Source organism: Ambystoma mexicanum, chromosome 10 (genome assembly GCF_040938575.1).
Source record: "Ambystoma mexicanum isolate Mex_15411 chromosome 10, UKY_AmexF1_1, whole genome shotgun sequence".
Taxonomy (NCBI): domain Eukaryota; kingdom Metazoa; phylum Chordata; class Amphibia; order Caudata; family Ambystomatidae; genus Ambystoma; species Ambystoma mexicanum.
This window is the reverse complement of record NC_090932.1, coordinates 1,365,813,165-1,365,834,674: the sequence shown is the minus strand read 5'-3', so window position 1 is coordinate 1,365,834,674 and position 21,510 is coordinate 1,365,813,165. Positions and strand designations below refer to the sequence as shown.

The 21,510-nt window shown below is 43.5% G+C and overlaps 1 protein-coding gene across 2 annotated transcripts in view; it reads left to right on the top strand.

Annotated features, from left to right (window-relative positions):
• Positions 1 to 21,510, top strand: part of GRK3 (G protein-coupled receptor kinase 3) — a 1,763,027-nt gene that overhangs the window by 1,707,749 nt on the left and 33,768 nt on the right. For both annotated transcript variants that reach the window (XM_069619380.1, XM_069619381.1), the window contains exons 17-18: positions 18,291 to 18,386; positions 19,013 to 19,175. In XM_069619380.1, coding sequence (XP_069475481.1) covers positions 18,291 to 18,386; positions 19,013 to 19,175 — 259 coding nt within the window. The remainder of the gene's footprint in view (positions 1 to 18,290; positions 18,387 to 19,012; positions 19,176 to 21,510) is intronic.

Here is a 21,510-nt window from a genome sequence, read left to right as displayed (position 1 = left end):
CAATACCTTAGGGCCGCTGAACGCTTTATAAATGCAAATAAATAAAAATGGTTGCTATCCGTGGTTGTTTGATGCTGGTAGGTTTGTATAGTTTAAAGGAATGTGTTGATGGATCATAGGTGTGTCAATGAATGTGAGATTACACACTGAATTAAGAACCTTCATCAATGATCTGCCTGTGTGACAACATTACTTCTGCTCTGCAGGAGTGCAAGGATGGGTAGTGGCAAATCTTCCTACTCAGTCCTCACGCTTCTACAAACCAACAGTGATTCCAGTTATAAAGGTAAAACAGGTACAGCCAAGAGATATAGCTCCTTCGCCCTGTGTGGTAACGTGGGCTGAGTGCAGGATATACTCTTATAAGGGGTGTGAATGTGAGACAGTAGCAACCCAAAAAGTAATTGTACAATAGTTCCAAAATAAAAGAATGTTCAATCAAAGTTCCGTTAAAATATATATGCTTTAAGCAAACACATCAATTTTACTACTAGCTATAAAAGAACACTATAAAACCATGTGTGTGTGCTCTCTGTGTACTTTAAAAGGGAGGAAAGAAGGCAAGAATTGTAATAATGTTGCTCAAAGTAGATCTTTCTTGAAGATAAAGATGCAGAAGGGCCTTAACCAGTTACTAGGGCCCCAAAATGGATCAAGTAGACTGGTGTTCTTACTAGTACCTGATTCCAGTTCTAAGGTTGGTTCGACAAGGTCAAACCAGGCGTTGAGGTGCTGTAGATTTGGGTTGAACCGGATTCAGATGCGGCAAGCCGCATTACTACCAGGTGTCTAGTCAGTATCAAGTTGGTTTGAGTGGTGCACCATGCAGTTTGAATTTAGGATTGATCGAGATTGGTCGATGGGTCAACAGGATTGGTTCAATATCAATGTGGTTAGAGCGACGAGTACAGCTGGTTCAGTTTAAGTGGTGTGATGAGGAACTGTGATGCAAAGATCTAGCAGCATCATTGATGATGCATCGGTTCAAAGTTGCCTGCAGGGTGCACTGGTGCTCTAGCCATTCAGGTGATGAAGCTCTGCTGTGGCGAAGTTGTGTCAAGCCTATTCGATGATGCAGCAGTTCAAAGTTCGAAGGTGAGTGACAAAGGCAGTGCCAAGGGTCCTGAGTTGGTTTGAGTGACAAAAAAAAACAGGAGAACCTCGTGCTTTGGTCCTCTGGATGCTGGGATTCCCAAATCAGGGAACTCTATGGCAAGGTGAGTCCTTTTAAATCTCTGCACTCCCATCCTAGGGAGGTTTGCTAGCAGAGCGGCACGCCTGGGTCCTCAACAAAGCCACCCATAATTTGTTCCCTGGTGATTGGTAGGGAGCAGAGTGTTCCTCTGCCTTAGAAAGCCTGTCTTAACTTCTGAAAGAGGGCTTTGGAAAGAACTGCTCTTCCAACAAGAACTAAATGAATGCTTACCTATGTCTTTGAAAGTCCAAAAGTGAACCAATGAAGGAGAAGGAGTGGGTGCACCCCTCTTAATTAAAAGGCTATAGGGGGGATTGGATAATAATAATAATAATAATAATAATAATAATAATAATAATAATGATAATAATAATAATGATTATATTAGGATGAAATGAAGCCTGCTTTAAGCGTTCCATTCCCTGTCCTCGAGAAAAGTGACCCTGCCTCCTCAGGTCATAACCAGAATGCCCTGTTCTGCAGTTTGGGGAGGGGACTGGAAGAAGAAAACATTCAACAATGAATCAAGATGGAAGAACTCTGCCTCAAGCTCACTTGTGAACCCTGACTGCCCTAACTCTGTCCTGTTCTCATTGTTTAGCTTCAAAGGCACTCTGGTGTGCAGCCCCCTGGCATGAGGCAGGCCTTTAAAATGGAATGAATTGTCTCTCTGAAGTCAGGCTCCCAGGAGATATCCTTTTGTGAGATACTGGACCTGGCAGAGAGGAGTTACCCAAACTCCCAGATCCAGAGTGTCAGTAGAACCAGGCAACCTGCCTTTTGTCCCATTCACTGGAAGGTAGACAGTGAAGTGCTTGGAATCCACATCTTCTCTCATAGATGGTCTGAGCTCACAGTGTTGACACTGGTAGACTACAAATCAGATGTGGCTTTAATAATTATATTAACTATCAGCCTCTATACCAATGCATAGCTATGGATTATATGTGCAGACTATCCTGCTACCAGGTGGTACTTTAGCTTAATTATTATTGTTTTGGAATCGAGGTTCAGACTTAAATGCACCCTCTGCACTGCAGTGACTTTGCTGTCACAGCAGCTGTCAAACAGCAATAATCACAATAACTGATCATCACATACGTTTTAAAGCAATGCAATAGCAGCTGCTCCTAATACTCAACTCAATGGTAAAATCTGACAGCCTTTGAAAGCATGACCTTCCAGCTATGCATAGATCTTTGCATTGGATGTCCTAATTTACTGAGATATGTTAGTAGCTTTAAATGTGTCCTATCAATGGAAACTCAGGGTTGCTATCGAGCAGCTTATATGTTATCCATTCATAAACATATTTGTTTAAGAAATTGCCACAATATGTAACATATACAGTTTTATTGCAGGCATGTATATGTATGTGTGTCCCCTTATGTTATGAAGGTGCAATTAGTTATGCATCTATAACATTTTGATAATATAAGTTACAGAACAGCTCAGCTACAACTGGATAATATATCCTCTGACCCAATTATAGTTCAGTTCAGTGTCCTACAAAGAGCCTGTATTTCTATGATTTGATTTAACCTTTATCTTAAACCACTTCGTGACATTCTATTAGAGTTAGGTGTAGAAATCCAAAAGTATGTGGATGATGCTCAGATTATTATAAAGTTGGAAAGAGACCACTAATATAACTAACATAAAAATCAAACATCATTAAAAACATTTAAACATGAATGTTTGAAAATTGGTTTGCTCTAAATAAAGAAAAACTAGTGATGTCAGCCCATATAGAAATGATGCAAAAATATTGGAATGCAATCCAGAATTTAGTTTTGGCAGGGTTCAGATTAAACCTGTTGGAGCTGTTGAAACCGGCTGAGTCCTCCTTGCTATCGAGCTCTCCCTGTCATCAAAGGTTTTGCATATCCTGTGATTGGCCAACTTCCACTGTATGTTACTATAGCAATAATAACCCTATCCGGGGGACCGGATCGAGTGCTAACAGCCCAGGGCCCAAGTTATAGGCCTGAGCACAGCGAGGGCTTTAACAATTGGCCCAGCGTCGTTACCACCTGATCCGGGCTGCCGTATTGTATATTATTGCTATTTGCACCGGAGGTTTTGAATCCGGAAACAGAGGGTTCTGACAGCAATATGTTTTGTCCACAGAGCCCTGTTCATTCAAACAAAATGCTTACCTAAGATGGCCGCCATGGATCTTGAAGGTGGTGCTCCATACAGAGCCCTTCTTCCATTTCCAAACGCCACTGCCAAAATAAATCAGGTAAGTGGGGTACAGAAGGAAAACAATGATGGGAGGGCAGCATGGGGGGGAAGATGGCGGGAAGCAGACGTCACACTGCTCAGAAGGGGGGCTGGGATTGGGGGATTCAGCTGCCGATCCAAGCAACCTGATTGGTTGGCTCCAATGCATCGGGTGCTAAAAAGGTAGTTGAGACCTTTATTATCAAACATCACAGTGCAAATATTGCTAGAGCATGTGTGGGTGCAAGATTAGATTATTGAAATGCCCTCTTTGCAGGAGCTACTGAATGATCCATACTTTCCTTACAGCTACTTTAAGAAACCACTGCTTGGATAGTCATGAACCCCTCGCCCCCCACCACATTTGTCCAGCTCTCAAAATTCTTCATTTACTCCCTATAACATTTAGAACATCCATTAAGTTTAACATTGCCCACAAAATTCTATATGGTAATAATCCCATCAAGCTACAAAAACATCCAAAATGGTATTCACCTAATCACACATCAAGATCCTCCTATACATATTCCATGGTTGCCCCTCATATACACAAATGCAGATCATATGGCACACGGTCGAAGCAATGAAACTTTGGAACTACTTATCACTCAATCCGTGAAAAATTGGAGATCTTCTGATGTTTCAAAAATGCATTAAAGCATTCATAGTTAAAATAAAACCCTCTTAAGAGTTCACTGCGTTTATTGTACATAAAATATCTGTGCGTGCTCAGGCACTACAAAGTTGGAGTGCCTCGGACAGCCAACCTAACATGCAGAGCTTCAGATGACATTGAATGGATGTTGGCTTTAAAGGCAAGGAATGCAGCAGATAATGTGTGTAACCATCAGGGTGACTTGAATGTAGAAACGTATTAGCACTTTATTTATTTATTTATTGCTTGGATATTTGTAAGGCACCTATACAGCAAATGTTGTTTCAAGCTGCCACAAGACAAAAAGGAGTGGGGGGCAAGGGAGAAAGATATATCAGCAGTGGTCCTACTAGGCCTTGCGACATTCGGATTGTGCAAGTGCAGTAAGAAGAGGTGGGAGGGAGAAGGGGTGGGGGAAGTGCTGGTATGCGCGAAATTGCAATATGCTAGGGTTAGCAGGCGAGTGCAGGGCAAAGAGGAGAGTTCACATGAAAAGGGGGAGTGGAGGAGAGGGGTAGAGGGCCACAGGAGCTAGACGAGCGCTATGGCGAGGCCAGGTGGGCATGGGTCAGGGATTGCATGGGGTGCAGGGGTTGAGGGTCCACATGCTAAGGGCGATGGGGTGGACTGGAAGGGGGGTTCTGGTACCTTGTAGAACTCGAAGGGAAACCAGGCATCCAGTCACTGAACAGACAGAGGCGTTAGCAGGGGAGGGGGAAGGAAGAAAAGAAAATTAGAGTCTGGAGGAGCTTCCAGAACTTAAGGAGATCTAGCTCAAGCCTGAGAGGGTATGGAGACCATTCCAGAGGGAGGCACCTGCGAAGGAGAGGGATCCACCCCCACTCTCTACTTAGAGAAGCATCTGAATTGCAGAGAGTTGGAGCTAGAAGACCAAAGGGCTCTAGCAGGGAGGTATTTAGTGGGAGAGAGTTGGATGTAGTGGGGTTCTAGGCCCCAGAAAGCCATGGAGATGGTTCAGAGGGTATTGAACTTGTTCCTAGCAGCAACTGGGAGCCAGTGGAGAGATTGTAGGGCTGGAGCAAGGTGGTCCCTGGTCTTGAGGCCAATGACAAATCTCACAGTCCTATTCTGGATTAGTTGAAGGTGGCGAAAGGAGGATAAAGGAGGATTGAGAAAGAATCTGTTGCAGACGTTTAGCCTAGAGAGGACCAGAGCTCAGGAGACATTGAGTTTCTGGGGGAAAGTGAGAAAAGGGCGAATGCCTCTGAGGAGTTGCAGCTGACAGTGGGCCTTCTTGGCAAGGTCTGTGATGTGAGGAGTGAAGGAGAGAGAGGAGTCAAATATGACACCTAGGTCATTAGATCAGTTTGTCCTATTGTGTATAGAAAGGAACATTACATGGGCAACTGATAGAATACACCTATGAAAGTGCCTATATGTGTCTACATTCAAATCACACTGTTGGTTACACATTTTATGTGACATATAATGACATTGCATGACTTCCTCCTGCTAGAAGTTGTATGTGGAAACATGATTACTGCCCAGCACAAGTACAGGGATGAGTAGTGGCTAAAATACCTGCTCAGCTCCACACTAATACTAAACCATCAGTGATCCCAAATATATAAGTGAAACAGGTACAGCCTGACAGGTATACCTCTCTGGTCTGTTTTGGAAATATGGACTGAGAGAAGAAAGTACTCTTTAGACGAGGTGAGAGCTGGTAAAGAAGCAATGAAAACAACAATATATGTTAATACCAACATAAAAGAATGTCCAACCAAGGTTCTATAAAAATAGGCTCTTTAAGTAAACTAACAAAATGCACACAACTAATAAAGAGAATACTGGTCCACTCTTGTCAGGGAAAACACAGTGACAGCAGCCTTTAGATTAAAGGGGAACTCTGGGTTTCTAGACAGGGGTGCTCAGGCAAAGATAAGGATGATAAAAGTCACAAAAGCCACATGGTACCTTTGAGGTAGACCAGTATGACAGGGTCTGTTCAAATACCTTATTGTTATGTCTTTGGGACTCAATAGCATTAAACCAGGCTTTTTGGCATCAAACACGAGCCAGGGCTGGGTCAGGTAGAAGTGGCAATGAGTTTAAATGATGCAATGATCTTTTTTTTACCTTTCAAATTTTGTTGAACGGCAATAGTACAGTAATGACAGGCTATTATAGAAAAGCAGAATGGCTTTAAAGAACATACAAGAGTATAGCAGACATCCCAATGGCATATATGGAGCGAAAACAAATAGCATCCCATTACTGCACAGGAAAATAATAACCCCCCCAAAAAAGGAAAAAACATACCAAAACAAAAATGATACATACAAAAGTTCAACAACCCATAAGACAACAATATATTGAGCACAGACAGTAGTCTGTTAACCATGCCTGTCCATTAGGCACCCCGTTAATGAGAGGAAAGCATCATAACAATGTAAAGTACATCATTTTCATGCAGTTTATAATGGAGCCCGGGATTATCATTCTCAGCTGCAAATCGAATGAAGGGCTCCCATTCCGCAGGACATTCAGGCATTTCCCCCTTTTGGGTGGCTTCAATTTTGCACATGGCTACAATGAACCACAGCTTAACCCACCACTCTCGTATGTCTGTCTACCACTATTCTAGCAGCGACTAGGAAGTGTGTCAGTAACTGGGCTGTTTTGGCAGAAAACTTGTAATGCCTGTCAAGATCTACACCCCCCCACCCACGGGCAACACCAAGGGTTCCAATGGGAGTACTGCACCAGTAATCCATTTAATTTGAGTCAAGACATCCTTCTAATAGGACTGAATTATTGAGCAGGACCACCAGATATGATAAAGAGTTCCAGGAGCCTGCACACATCGCCAACAGCAGTTTGAAACAGCTGAATACGTCTTATGCAGCTGGAAAGGGGTAAGATACCAATGAAATAACAATTTATAACTGTTTTCTTTAAGGACCACACACCTGACGGATGTATCAGCAATGGTCCAGGCATTGTACCACGAGGGATCTCCAATAGGGGTATTCAACTACTCCTCCCAGCGTAACATGTAAGTGTGTGGGGGCTTGAAGTGGCTAGCATCGAGGGTGCAATATAGTGCTGAGAACCTCTGACTGGGGGAATGCCCAATGAACAGGACTTTGAACATCATGGTATCCCGTTTGGCACCCTGGCATTGGAGATCCAATGGCGCAGTTGAATATAGGCGTATTTATCAATATCCCTGACCATAAAGATCTGTTTACTTTTATCAAAGGTCAAGGGTTCCTCGGATTCAAAAAGTTGTTCTAAGAGCTCCAAACCTCCCTCAGTCCACTTAGGGTTCCGATCAGCGTTTATACTTTCAAATGAGGGGGCTAATTGTGCCATGTAAAGATAGCTTTCTATGTCCGTGACTCCCATGGCCTCTTTATCCTTTCCCACCAGCAGTGTTCAATAAGGAACCCTCAGAGATCCCTTAGCCCAGATAATCCATGGAAATCCCTAAGTGCCTGCCTCGAAACCCGGATCGGGAGGGCTTGGAAAACATATTATAACCTAGTCAATCAAGTCATTTTAAGCGCTGGGACCTGACCCAGCCAAGAGATGTCTGATTGAACCAAGTGGGTCAAGTCTGTTTTAGTGGAAGAAAAGAGGTCTGAGATATTTTGCACATACAGCTGATCATGCAAAGGCGTGATATGAACACCTAGGTAGCTGAGGAAAGTCTCCGCCCACCAAAACTCAAAGGATCTCTGGAGTTCCTGTTTTGTCTCATGGCTCATGGAAACATTAAGGATAGTGAAGTTAACATAGTTTTCTTTTAACTAGAGACCTGATGTAACAGATCTAATTAAGAGGTAATGTGGGGTAGAGTGGTCTGGGAACAGTGCACTTAGAAAGTAGGTCATCGGCGTAGAGTGCAACCTTATGCTGACATCCGGCTATAGTAATGCCCCGAATGTCATCGGCCAGACGTACCTTATTTGCTAAGGGCTCCATCGATAATGCAAATAATAAAGGGCATACAGGGCACTGCAGGCATCCCTGGCGAGTTCCCCTCGACAGAGCAAACAGCAGAGATTGTGCCCCATTCAATTTTATACAAGTGGTCGTGTGAACAAAATGACCCTGTAAAATTTTAATAAACTGTGGTCCGAAGTCGAATTCCGTTCAGCAGCCCCAATTAGGGTTCTACAGATATTATCAGAGGTTTGGTGCCCCAGAATATAACCTGTTTGGTCTATCTGAATTATTCCTGAGAGAATGTCCGTGAGTCGGGCTGCAAGAACTTTAAAATAAATGTGGGCCTCTTAGTTTATAACTGTAATATGGCGTTACGATGTACTGAGGGTGGTGTCCTCATCAGGTTGCCAATAAGCTAAAGCAGGAATTCCTCAATGGAGGGTGAAACTGCACTGTATCAGTAAATAGGGCAACTTGTTGAGGGCAAGAAGGTCAGAATATTTCTTATAAAAGAAATCCGAGTAGCCATCTAGCCCTGGGGCGCTGTAGTTTGGACAGAAATGTCTAACCTGGGTGACCTTGTCAAGCGTAATCGAGTTGTCAAGCTTCTGAAGAGCTTAGGCGGATATGGAAGCTAGGTGTGCTCCTCCAATAAATGCCTCCTGAGCGGAAGTATCCCAACTATCTGCACTAAAGAGGGACTTATAATATTCTACTGGAATGCACATTTTAGAGTCTTCATCTTCTTTCAACTGACCAGTGCAGTTTAGTAATAGTATTTTTAGCTTTCTCTGCCTTCAGTTTGTATGCAAGGAAACAGGAAGCCATGCTGGAAGTGCTGAAGTAGAACGACTTTGTCCAGAGCAGTTTATAAGAAATGTCTGACGGCCTAAGGTTTCGCTCTAGCCACCTGGAGTTGCCTATGGATATTACAAGTACTCCTGCCTTTTGTATAATAAGACCAACTTTGCTATGCGCTTCTCCACTTCCTCTATCTGGAATAGCAAAAAAAACTTTCTAGCAGAAGCCAGGCTAATCATTTCCCCCCACAATGAAGCCTTTAAAGCATCCCCGACAGTCTATGGGATGTTTTGACCCACTTTTGCTCTGCTATGCCTCATCACTCTGCTATGATGGTGCCGGAAATAGCAAATGGCCGCAAAATCCTTGTGCGTGCCAAAACCTCTGAAAATCACACTATGCAAAGCACAAAAAGATGGCTGCCCAATCTGCCACACATGTTGTCAGTGGTGGAACAGTGATCTTACTCCTGAAATATGTCACTGGGCTCCACAACAATTGAAAATGGAGTACAGAAGGAAAAAGCAGTGTTTCGCTAAGTGAAACCCAGAATCTTGCTTTAAATCCCTTTTTCTTTGTTGCTGAAACTGCAGAATGCCGGTACAGAACACCCTCAAACATCAACAATTCTTGCTGGGTGCTACAATTCACTTAGTTTAAGAAATCATCGTGAACTTACAAAGTCCTGAAATGCTGAGAGCATAAAGAAATTTCCACAGCAAAAGTGGCATGTCTGTGGATCTGTCAAAAATCTCTGGGTGCAGTACCCTGGGCCATCTGAATGACAGCTGTCAGGAGCCTGCCTGATTAAACTTTAACATGTATAAACTGAAATCAAAGGTTTGTAATCTAAGAGGCCTGTTACTGATAGTAGCCCATATTGTAATTGTTTTGATCCCATGGTTTGAAATCTTGATTGAGAATTTAGCTGTGATTTGATACAAGTTTGTTTTAAGCTAAGGAAAAATTCAACAGAGTTAACAATCAAAATTAAGCCTGGCTGAGGAACTGCAATAACAGGTTTTCTCACAGAAGGAAGGTCTTTCCCTCCAGCAGGAAATCACACAAAAGCTCTAATTATGGGGGTGGGAAAGAACCTGGTATACAGAGGCATGAGGAACAAATGACCATCTGCAACTAAGGAAATGCAAGGTGTGAAGACAGTCGCAAATGGCCTCTGCCAGGAGCAAACAGGGAGGAGACTGCTACTGGACTGCAGGGAGACAAAAAGAGGCGGACCCAAGCAACCATCTGTGGCTGAACATTAACAAAGAACATATTTTAAAAAGACAGATCATTTACTGTTTCAAATTGTGAAAAATATAAAAGTAACAGATTTGTGAATCTAAATTTTGGCTGCACGTTTCAAGAGGCGGCAAAATCGTGTGACATGTTCTGGAAAGAAACGGCAAGAAATGGGATTTTACGCAAAATGTATTCTGCTAGAAGCATGAAACTTTATACGCTTATGCCCACGTTAAACGCGCACAGTTGTAGAAATTTGCTTAAAAATTGGACATTGTGTTCCTGATGAAAAGGGCAAAATTCTGTGAAAAGCAGAAACAAGATCCCACAGCTACGGGGTTTTGAGGAGTAGCTGATATGTAAAACATGTCATCTGTATATGTGATTGTTATAAAGGTTGCACATGTGTAAATATGTATTGTTCCAAAAGTAGATTTTGTGTTCCAGGGGCTAGGGGCGGAATCACACCATAAAGGTGACACTCTGTTTCTCTCCTCCTATCAACGCAGAGAGTAGACTCTTACCCAATCATCCCAATGGGTGCTCAAATGGGAATGGGGACGTACCGGGTCCGGGTCCCAAAAATGGGAAGTACCGTGCCCGCAAATGTCAGAATGGCCCGGTAATTCCCATTTTTCGGGACCCAGACCTGGGTTGGGGTGGCCATGCTGGTAAAAATGGCATGGCTACCTCCAAACTCGTAATGAGGCCTAATGTCAGGATATATGGGAAACATATTTCTTTGGAAAAGTTAGAATGTTCTAGGTTACATCCCACAAGTCCTCATCAACATGAAACAGTGTTAACCCCGACTGTCACCACAGTATCTTTGGGAACCGACATACAAAAAACATTGTATTGTAATGGCCTGACAACAGATAAACCATGATTAAGTTGGGTGACAGTGGAATCTGTTACACAAGTAGTGACCAGCCACCTGTGCTTAATTAATTCAACATATGCTAACTCCTCAGACTTTGGGTTACTTACAGACACTGCACACCCTTCAGAAATGACCTAATGTGCTCACAACCCACAAAGTGCACTTGTTTCATCAGGTACAAATGGTTTCCTAGGACATATGTAGTTTTACTCTTTAAATTTTACACAGGTATCTAACTTTGTGACAAGATACAAACTGGGCTCCCAGGTTTGAAAAGCCACCATTTCAGGAGTTATAATTCTGATATTTGTGTCACTCTGCCAGAAACCCACATCGTGCACCAGCTTAGTCTGATAAAAGATTTCCAGAGTACTTCATCTGCGACACAAGTATACTCATTGTTTATGTGTTTATGTTTATGTTTAACATTTGTATAGTGCAACCAGGTACCCTAAGGCTTAAGGGCGCTGTGAAACGTAAAACAAACAGAACAAAGACAAAAAAACGGAACTAAATCTGAGATTGCATTGCTATTCAATTGTAATAGGTGCATAATACATGTCTTCACATTCTTTCAGTATGCAAAGGAAGTGTGAATTATTGCTGATCTCAGGGCTTATTTTCTTTAGGCATGCCTGGCCTTTTGCATATGCAATGACATTTTACCCCCCTGTTTGCCCATCTCGTTTCAATCACTCAGTTTATTTTTGTGTTCTGAGCATTCATTTGGATCTTTGCCACTGATTTCTCCTCTTCTATAGTGGGGCCATCTGTGTTCTCACCCCATTCCTTTTCTGCATTTTCCAAATTATTTTGATTTCTTTCACTTACCTCCACTCTGGCGCACACGTGTTTTCATTAGCATCATGTGGCTGAATATCAACATGTGTTTGAAAACAGGTGTCTGCAATGTTTTGATTTCTAGATGTTTTGGACTATGTTATACTATCCTCTGCGTCATTATAATAAATAATGGCCTACTGCCATGGCCTACTGGCCTCGAAACGCTGTGGCGATGAACACCCTTTGGAGGACCGTAGTCCGAGATGTGAGATGTGAAGGAAGGATTTCTAAAATGTGTGTGTGCATTTTTTAGACAGCACGAAGGTAGGTAGGCAATGTCTAGGGTCCTAATAGAAGCCCATGGATATCAGTTGAGGGGATGGGTGCTGTGTAGATTGCCAAGGGAGTAGGCGAATCAAAGAGACTGATTATGTGGACAGCCGGACTACATTTTTTGTGGGACTCAGCTAAATTCTATTGGACCTGGTGATGTGTGTTTGGGTAGGTGAAGTTGAGCAGTGTTTATTGCAGATTTATGGAGGTGGGCGGACATTATGCAGGGTTCATACAGAGTTATGTTCTGTTGTGATGGTGTGCTAGATGATCCAGCAAAGCACGGCTGACATCAAGTTAGATGTGGTCTTGCAAAGGTTATCATAAGGCCTGACTGACAAGCATTCAATGGGGGCTATGTCCCAAATTGTCAACTCCTCAGGTGCACCCTTATTCCTGTTGGGGGTGAGTAATAGTTCACGTAGGAGAAGTACTAAGTCTGTGAGGCTGCTGAAGGGAAGAGACAGGTTTTAAGAGCCTTCCTGAAGGTGAGGTGATCATCTATGCGGCGGATAGTAAATGGGATTGAGTTCCAGATGGTGGGTGCTTGGACTGAGAAAGAGGAGCTCCCTATTCTGGTTGATTTTGCCAATTGTATGACAAGGAGGAGTTCTGTGCCTGATCTGAGGTTTCTGATAGGCCTGTGGTGTGTATGTTTATGCTTAAGAAATTCTGGTCCTGTGTTTTGGAGAGCTCAGTGGCTGTTGCACATTGCTTTGAAGGTGGACTGGCACCCGATCAGCAGCCACTGAAGACATGGTAGGTGGTGTGATATGTTTTCCAGGGCCTAGGGCTAGGGTGAGCCTTGCAGCAGTGTTTTGTGCATGTTGGAGTTTTCTTAATTCTGATGTGGGGTCCCCATGGTATAGGACGTTATCATATTCTAAGCATGAGAGGATGATAACAACGATCACAGAGACTCTGTGTGGGAAGGTCAGGTAGGTAAAGATGCATTGGCGAATGTGCATGTGTAGGTAGCAGCTTATTTTCTCTGAACTGAGGTGATGTGATAAGATCAGGTCCATGTCCATGTCCATATTGCATCCAAGTTATTTTACTGTGTTGAAGTTGGAGGTGGGTGGGCCTAGTGATAGAGGCCATGGGGTGGGTTGGGGGAAGATGCAGTCTTCCCACAGAGCATGATCTCAGTTTTTCCTGGTTTGAGAAGGAGATGGTTGGCAGTCCAGTGTTCGATTTCTGAGAGAAATTATGCAAGATCAGGGGAGGTGGAGGAAGGGTCCTTTGGTATTTTGAAGACGATTTCGGTGTAATCTGCATAGTTATAGCTACAGGATTGAATGAGTGTGGGGAGGGCGCTCAGGTAGAGGTTAAAGAGCAGGGGGAAGAGAGAGGCACCCTGTGGCACTCCTGGGCAACTGGGTGGGGCGTCAAGAAGAAAGGAGAACTGTGTTTATTTGGGATCTGTTGGATAGGAAGGAGAATATCCACTTCAGAGCTGCATCCCTGATGCCAAGAGAGTGGAGTCTGTCTGTGAGAGTGGGTTCACTGGTGTTGAAGGCTGCTGAGAGTTGCAGTAGAATTAGCGTGGCACAGCCTACTGAGTCTGTGTATCTTTTAAAATCATCCCATGATTCAGTTCCAAATAAAGGTCTGAAGCCAGATTGTGCAGGGTTGATTTGGTTGGATTCTGTGAAATCACATAGATGTGAGTAGACTGTTCAGTCGATTAGTTAAGCTGTGAATTGGTTGTTTGAGATGGGTCTGCAGTTGGTTGGGACGACAGGGTAGAGTGAGGGCTTATTTAGCAGAGGCTTGATGTAGGAGGTCTTGAATTCCACTGGGAAGATGCCAGAAATTAGATGTATTGATGCTTGATCTTGCGATGTCGCCGGCATAGGTAGAAGTTAGCATTTCTTTTAGTAGATCATGTTGGTATGAGTCTCCAGGGGGTCCTGGGGGGTGGTCTTTAGTTAGTAGTTTTAGAAATTCAGGGTGGGAGACTGGAGATATGGATGAGAAGCGCAGGAGGGTGGAAGGCAGTTCTGATATCCTATTTGGGTTAGCAGGGGAGATGGGGTGAGCAATGCTTTGTTAGTGACAATGGTGATGTTCGTTCTAGGGCTATGTTGTGGAAGTGGTCTGAGAGGGAGTTGCTGAGTGCTTGGGTGTGGGTGGGTAGGAGGTGGTGCATGATGAGGCATTGAATTTGGAGATAAGCTTGTGGAGTTCCCTAGAGGGGTTTTGAGTGATGGCGATTCTATTCCAGTAATGGGAATTTTTGACCATGCATATTTCGGCCCAGTACACTTTGAGCTGGCAGTTGGAGGATATTCTGTTCGACGGTGATGGGTCTGCATGCCATCTTCACTCCAGTGTGTGGTTTTGGGATTTGGGGGTTTTGAGGTGCTGAGGTGAACCATCTGGGAGAGAGACCATATCTGCTAGAGAAGGATCTGATTGTGGTGAGTGGGCTGAGAGCTTCTGAGAGCCAGAGGTCAAAGTGGTGGTTGGGGTGCTAGCCCAAATGGAGAGGTGAGGAGGTCAGGGAGGCAAGTACGGAATTTTCCAGGTCAGGAGTTACTTTGACTTTCTTCCAAAGGCGGGAATGGGCAGGTGGCTTTAGGGATGTGTGGTGAGAGATAGTGTCTGCAGTCAAAATTGAAGAGGATAGCCAAGTGGTTCATCCAGATGAGTGGCGAGGTAGAAAGTTTGTGCTGAGGTCTGGTAAGTTGAAGATTGTTCCAAGGGTGTGGCCTGCAGAGAGGGTTGGTACTGAGACTGGTTATATTAGATATAGGGTTTTTAGGTTGTCCGGAACAGGTCATGTCATGGGGTTGTGTGGGATGCCAAAGCAGATATTGAAGTCCCATAATATTGTGAGGTGGTGGTGTGAGACCAAGATGGCTGCTAAAGAGCTGTCAAGGGATTTTGCAAAGCATATATTTTACCCCATGGATCTATATATGAGCAAGAAGCATGTGAGAGAGTGAGCAGAAATTTTACCAGGAGGGATTGTGTTGCAGGTTTGTTCCTCTGAGTGTGAATCAGAGAGGAATAATTTGGACAGCACGGCAATGCCACCTGCCCTGCTGGTTCTGTTATGCACAATACGGTTGTATCGCGGAGGGAAGGCTTTGTGTGCAATGGATTGGAAGTCTTGTGAGAACCAGGTTTCTGTGATGAAGAGGGTGTTGGGGCCTTCAGATGAGATGAGGTCATAAATGTTGTGACGTTTTGTAGCGAACAATATGGCATTGATTAGAATACACTGTAGCCCACTGGTAGGTTGATTGGTTGAAGAAGGGGGTGTACATTCTACATAGATGGGGTTGTGGTGACATAGATTATGGGAGGGGTGAATGACTCGAGTAAGTAATGTGGTAGAATTGGAGGGAGAGGTTGGGCATCGGGTCCGAGATGCTTTTGAAGGAGAGATGTCTCTCTGGGCAGGCCCGTGGTTTTTGGTGGAGGGAGAGGAACCGGTGGCTTTGTGCATTGTTGGTGTCTGTGTGAAGAGTGCTCACAATTTGGGAGTATTGTGGGGCAGGAGTGAAGTGAGGTTGGAGAGTTAAAGATGCTCTGGAGAAGCGGATATTGTAATTGTTTATTTGTAAAGCACTTATACACAGGTGAAATGCTTCAGAGCATTTCAAAGCGGGAGTGGAACGGGGAAAACAGTAGTCATTTTTAGGCCTTGAAGTTCTCAAATGATCTAACAGAAAGTAACTAGTGTATTAGGCCAGATGCATTTCTACTAGTGCAAGTGCATAATAGGAGGGCAGGAGGGAAGGGAGTGGAAGAGAGAGGAGAGCAAACAATCAATAAGCTGCCATGCTAGTCCTAATGACTTGCCAGATAGTAAGTGCATGACAAGGAGTGTAGTGGGAATGAGGGGGGATGAGGGGGAAAAGGACATACAGAACAATAAACTACCATGCTAGGCTTGGCGACATTCATATTGAATGATGAAAAGTCATCATCAATAATGCATCTAAGCATAAGTGTTTCAAGTGCAGCCAAGACAGGGAAGGAAGAACAAAGGGGGGGACAGATAAAACGACCTAGTGCATTCAAGGTTACGCAAGTGCACAGACAGGAAGTGCAAGGGAGGTGGATGGGGACCAAGTGTGCCAAGTCCATCAGTGGCCGGGGTTAAGTGCAGAAGAAGATGCCTCTCACATGAAGGAGGTACACCGGACGACCAGTCTACGACCAGTCAGCGAAACTGAGCAGAGTTGGGAGGAAAGCAGAAGAGAGGATCAGCGGGTTAGCAGAGGAGAGAGAAAGAGGAGAAGAGAAAGGTCTTGGGAAGTTTCCGGAACTTGAAGAGATCTGGCTCAAAACGACAAGAGAGGCAGGGAGTGTGTTCTAGAGGGAGGCACCTGCAGAGGATATGGTTCTACACTCAAATCTCTCTTTGGAGAAATGGCTCACCCACAGAGAGTTGGAAGAAGCCGAGTGGAGGGATCTAGAAGGGGATTATTTAGGGAGAGTGCATTGTAGCTAGTGCAGGCCCCAGCCCCTTGATCCTTGCAGCCACAGGGAGCCAGTGGAGGGATTTCAGCACTCGAAAGATGTGCTCCCTGGGCTTGAGGCCAAGGATAATTCTTGTGGTTCTGTTCTGGATAAATTGAAGAGGTTGGAGAGTTGAAGTAGGAAGATTGAGAAAGAGACTGTTGCAGTAGTCCAGTCTAGAGAGAACCAGGTCTCTGGAGACGGTGAACCTCTGAGGGAAAGTGAGAAAAGGTAGAATACATCTGAGGAGGTGCAGCTGGTAGTGGGACTTTTTAGAGAAGACCGAGATGTGAGAAGAGAAGGAGAGAGTGGAGTCGACGATGACCCCCACATGTTTTGCCTCATTGGTGGGTGAAGGCACAGGACCAAGGGAAGTTGGCCAGAGTGCAAGTGGGAAAGCAGGAGCAGGGGTCCCAGTGAGGATGATCTCTCTCTTACTGGCATTAAGGCAGAGGTCACTAGCAGCAAATCAGGACTGAATTGCAGAGAGACAGTCAGGGTTGAGCCAGGAAGAGCCTAAGGGTAGCCTGAAAGAGAGCTTGTATTATCTGTACAACAGTGAATGTTGGAGGTGAAAGAAGAGATCATGTGGGCCAAAGGGGGCATGTAGATGTTGAAGAACCAGGGGGATAGATTAAATCCCTGGGGAACACCACAAGTAGAGAGAATGATAGCGGACATAGGACCCAAGTTCCACCTGGGAAGGACGATCAGAGACAAAGGACATTAGCCACGCCAGGGCCTGCTCTGTGATGCCCAGGGTATCACGCAGATGGGAAATAAGTATGTTGAAGTTTACCTTATCGAAAGCAGAAGAGAGGTCAAGAAGGATGAGCACAAGTCACGATTTGAGAGCAGGTCTTCACAGGTGTTCCGAAGAGCAGTTTCCATGCCTCTGGATTCTCTATACCCAGACTGAAGGTCATGGAGAAAGCCAACAGATTTGGTGTGGAGGGTAAACTCAGAGATAGCCAGCTTCTCAAGAGTTTATATAGTCGGGATTTATAGAGTTCATATAGTAGAGCATATAGCCGTTTATAGTACAGCTTTCCCAAATTGTATATTCTAAATTTGCAAAGTAGAATAATCATGATAGAATAACACATTAATATAATTTCGATTTTCATTCAATTCAAATACATTTCAAGATTATTACAGATGGAATTGTTTATATGACATTTGCGATTATTGAAATGGATATTAAAAAAGAATTAAGTCCAAACTGCCCTCCACATTTATGTTTTTGTAGTGGTCTGCATCTGCAACTCCAGAGATTCGTTTTGGCTCCGGCAATGTCATGTATTGTATGTGTATACTCTCCTCAGATGGCACATTATTCCCTGAAATGCGATGTTTTTTTTTCCCATGGAATACATAGCAATGCCTACTCAAATCCCCTTTCCTGAATTATTATTCAGCCCATAAATTAAGCTCTCTGTCTATGTGTCTGCTGTAAAGTATTCTGATAACCTATGTGAGCCTAATGATATCAAAGCAAATGCATGCATCATACTAAACATGTGTAAACTGCACGCAGAGCTTGCATGGGTATAAGTATGTAACATTATTTTAAACAGGACATCCTGGAGCTTCAATCTCACACATTCCATGACTTGACATTTGAGCAGGTTTGGTCAGGCGCTCTAGCAGAACCTAAGTATGTGCTGCATGTGTTTAGACCAGAGAGGAAACCCTAATCCTTCATCATTGAATGGGGCTGATCACACCCGTACGACACTGATATGCATGTACTTAACTCCTCTTGGTTTTTTTCCCAGTATCCTCCACCACTGATCCCTCCGCGGGGGGAGGTGAATGCGGCGGATGCCTTTGATATTGGTTCATTTGATGAAGAGGACACCAAAGGCATTAAGGTACCACCTGACGTTATCCTGCGACCTTTGCCATGACTTCATATCTTCACAGTCACGTCTGCGGTTTTCACCTTTGAGCCCCCTTAATTATTGAGGAATAGCTTTTGAAATACAGACTTTTAGTAGCATTTTAGACAGTTTCCTATTGTTGCGATGCTGCAAACATCAGAAACTCTAATAGTACTTCATACTCAGCGTCATTATGGGTATTGAGCTAACGGTAAAATAACTCATAATGTAAATACACTTATTTTGCATAGGATATGCCCATCATGGGGTAAATAGAATGAACTGCATGTAGTAAATATGGATTATTTAAAAGGGATCAATATAGATTTTAAGCATGCTTAACATCCTAAAAAATGAACATATGATGAAACAAATAGATACTATGGCAACCTTTTCAGTGGCAGAACCTTTGGCGAAAATAATATGCACAAAGTAATTCGCCAATTTAAAAGTTACAAAACCACGAACCTGTAATGCAAATAGAAAAAGTGCATAGCACAGTGTACCCTGTATTGTGTTTCTATGTTTCCAACACCTCTGAAAAATGTGCTGTATGATGATGACAACAGAGCAGTGATAGTGTAGAAGACTCATGCTTGTTATCTGTTTATAATTAGCTTCTTGATAGTGACCAAGAGCTGTACAAGAACTTCCCATTGGTTATATCAGAGCGTTGGCAACAGGAGGTCGCCGAAACTGTCTATGATGCGGTCAACGGAGACACAGACAAAGTCGAGTCTCGGAAGCGAGCTAAAAATAAGCAACTGGGCCACGAAGAAGGTAAGATTATGGTCCTGCAACCTGAGGCATTTCTATGTATTAACTACAAAACAACTACAGGATTATATGATTGAAATAGCAGTTATAATAATGCTTTAAGACACAGAGGTCATCATTACAGCGAGAACGCCAATTAACTCGCAATAGAAACAGTGGGGGGCACATTCCAAGTTGGACGGCTTGGTAAAAATCTCCTCATGGAGTCCTATGGGACACCATGAATGGGGATTTACTCTGTCTCTTCGGCACTCGTAATCCGGTGACAGCCTTTGCCGGTATCCTGGCGGGTTTTCCGCCAGGATACCGGCAAGGTTGTAATGAGGCCCAGTGTGCTTTCCCATTATGGAAAGGTTGGCTGGCATAACTGTGTGCTAATCCTAGTACCATAGCATATATCTTCTCTAGGGTGTTCCCAAAAAGCAAAGTTCTGAGAATCTGCTTTCGATTAGCAGAAGTATGTGTATGGATCCTGGAATTTAAAATTAAATGAAGTAAAGTACGCTGTCAGTGCACACCCACTCAAATTATAGTGAATCTTGTGTTTCAAAAAAGGTTATGTCTAATTTTGGACTAATCTAAGACCCTCTGCCCCCTGCAAACCTAGGTACTGAAAACAGTCAAAACATTAATTAATATTATACATAAGTAGATCATAGAATATCTAATACACATATTCAGTGTGGTAATATTCAAAACATATTTATAAAATTTTCATTCTTGAGGAGGCCAAAGAGCGAAATTCGTGCTCAAAGCGTTTCGCCGAAAAGTTCCCTTTTTGAAGAGCAATTCACATTATGAAAAAGAAAAACCAAATAAGCTGATCAATTATTAATTCAAACTTAATAGTGATTACACGTATTCAGTTCCTGATCCATTTCTATTATCAGTGCCTATAAATGTTACCACCGACCACTGTGTCTACATTCCCAGGGGTGTACAGAATAATCTATATTATAATGGTGAACCAACAGTGATGTTTAAAATAGGTTGTCAATCCAGAACCATAACAGTGCCTATCTCCATTGTCCGCACTTATGTGATGTTACTCCTATATGGGGTGAATGTTAAAATCACTAAAATGCAAAACCTTACCTGGCCTTATTCCCGTCAAATCTAGTTTTAAAGGTCGGGAAGAATCCAGGATCTGCACACTGCAGACAAAATGGATATTGTAGGCGTAATGAACTCCACTGTCAGGAAGATGGACAGCTTAAGCTATGTATATCATAATAACTGGCTTACCTAATACTTCCTTGTGAGAGGGTGCCGGGTACTCGATATTCCAATTTGTGATGATGCCATCTGTGCTGTAACTCATAAGATACCTCTACAAACACCACAACAATGTTCCTGAAAGATAACATTGGTAATTATCTAACTGCTCTGATTCCCCTATACAGCACACTACTCCACACTATCCAATTGAGTAGAACGGTAATAAATTGGGTTTGACATCACTGTGGCAACCGGCAAGTAAACATTACCTGAACGTGGATGCAAGATCTTTATATTCAAAAACCACGTCTGCCGAGCATGTAAGTAAACATGAACGTGTGGAATCCCTGAAGGCGGAGGTAGATTCTCGGCAAGTGACGTGGGAGTAAACATGACGTTACTGATGCGTGCCCAGCAATCACGTAGCTGAGAGGGAATGCCTACAGATATCCTGAGAGCCATCTTGAACAATTCTAAAGCCCATATCAATACCGATAAAGTATGTCTTGACAGAGACACGGCATCCAATGGGGAACACTAGCTTTATTGAGGCAATGAGGCAACCATGTCTGCCGTACATGTAAACAGACGCAGAAGTATGCAATCACTAAAGGTAGGAGAATATTCCCGGCAAGTTGCCAAAGAGTAACTATACCGTTATTGAAATGAGTCCGGCAATCACTTAATTGTGTGCGCATACCTATAGTTAACTGGTCCTAGCAAAAGTTCTTGGCAAGGGATTCAAGCAGCTCGCCCGGCTGTGAGTAGCTTGCAATGATTTGAGGCCTGCTGCAGAGAACTCAGCTTGTGGTTTAAGGCCTCTGATTTAGGTTCTAAAGTATAAGTTCTAGATTCTGGAGCCAGTCTAGATAGCTGCAGTCAGTCTGGAACTGGTATCTTCTGGATGTTGTGTGGTCCGGCAAAACGCTCCGCAGCAACTGGATTTGAATGTCCTCTCTAGCTTCCAGTGGCTCTTTTTATGTCTTTTGAAAGTGGGTGTGTGCGCAGCATCACTAAGCCAGCCCCTCTCTCAACTGATCATTGGTCAAGCTTTTCTCTCTTCCTTGATAGGGGAAAGGAAATGTGAGTCATGGTGATGCTGTTTTATGGCCTGCAGAAA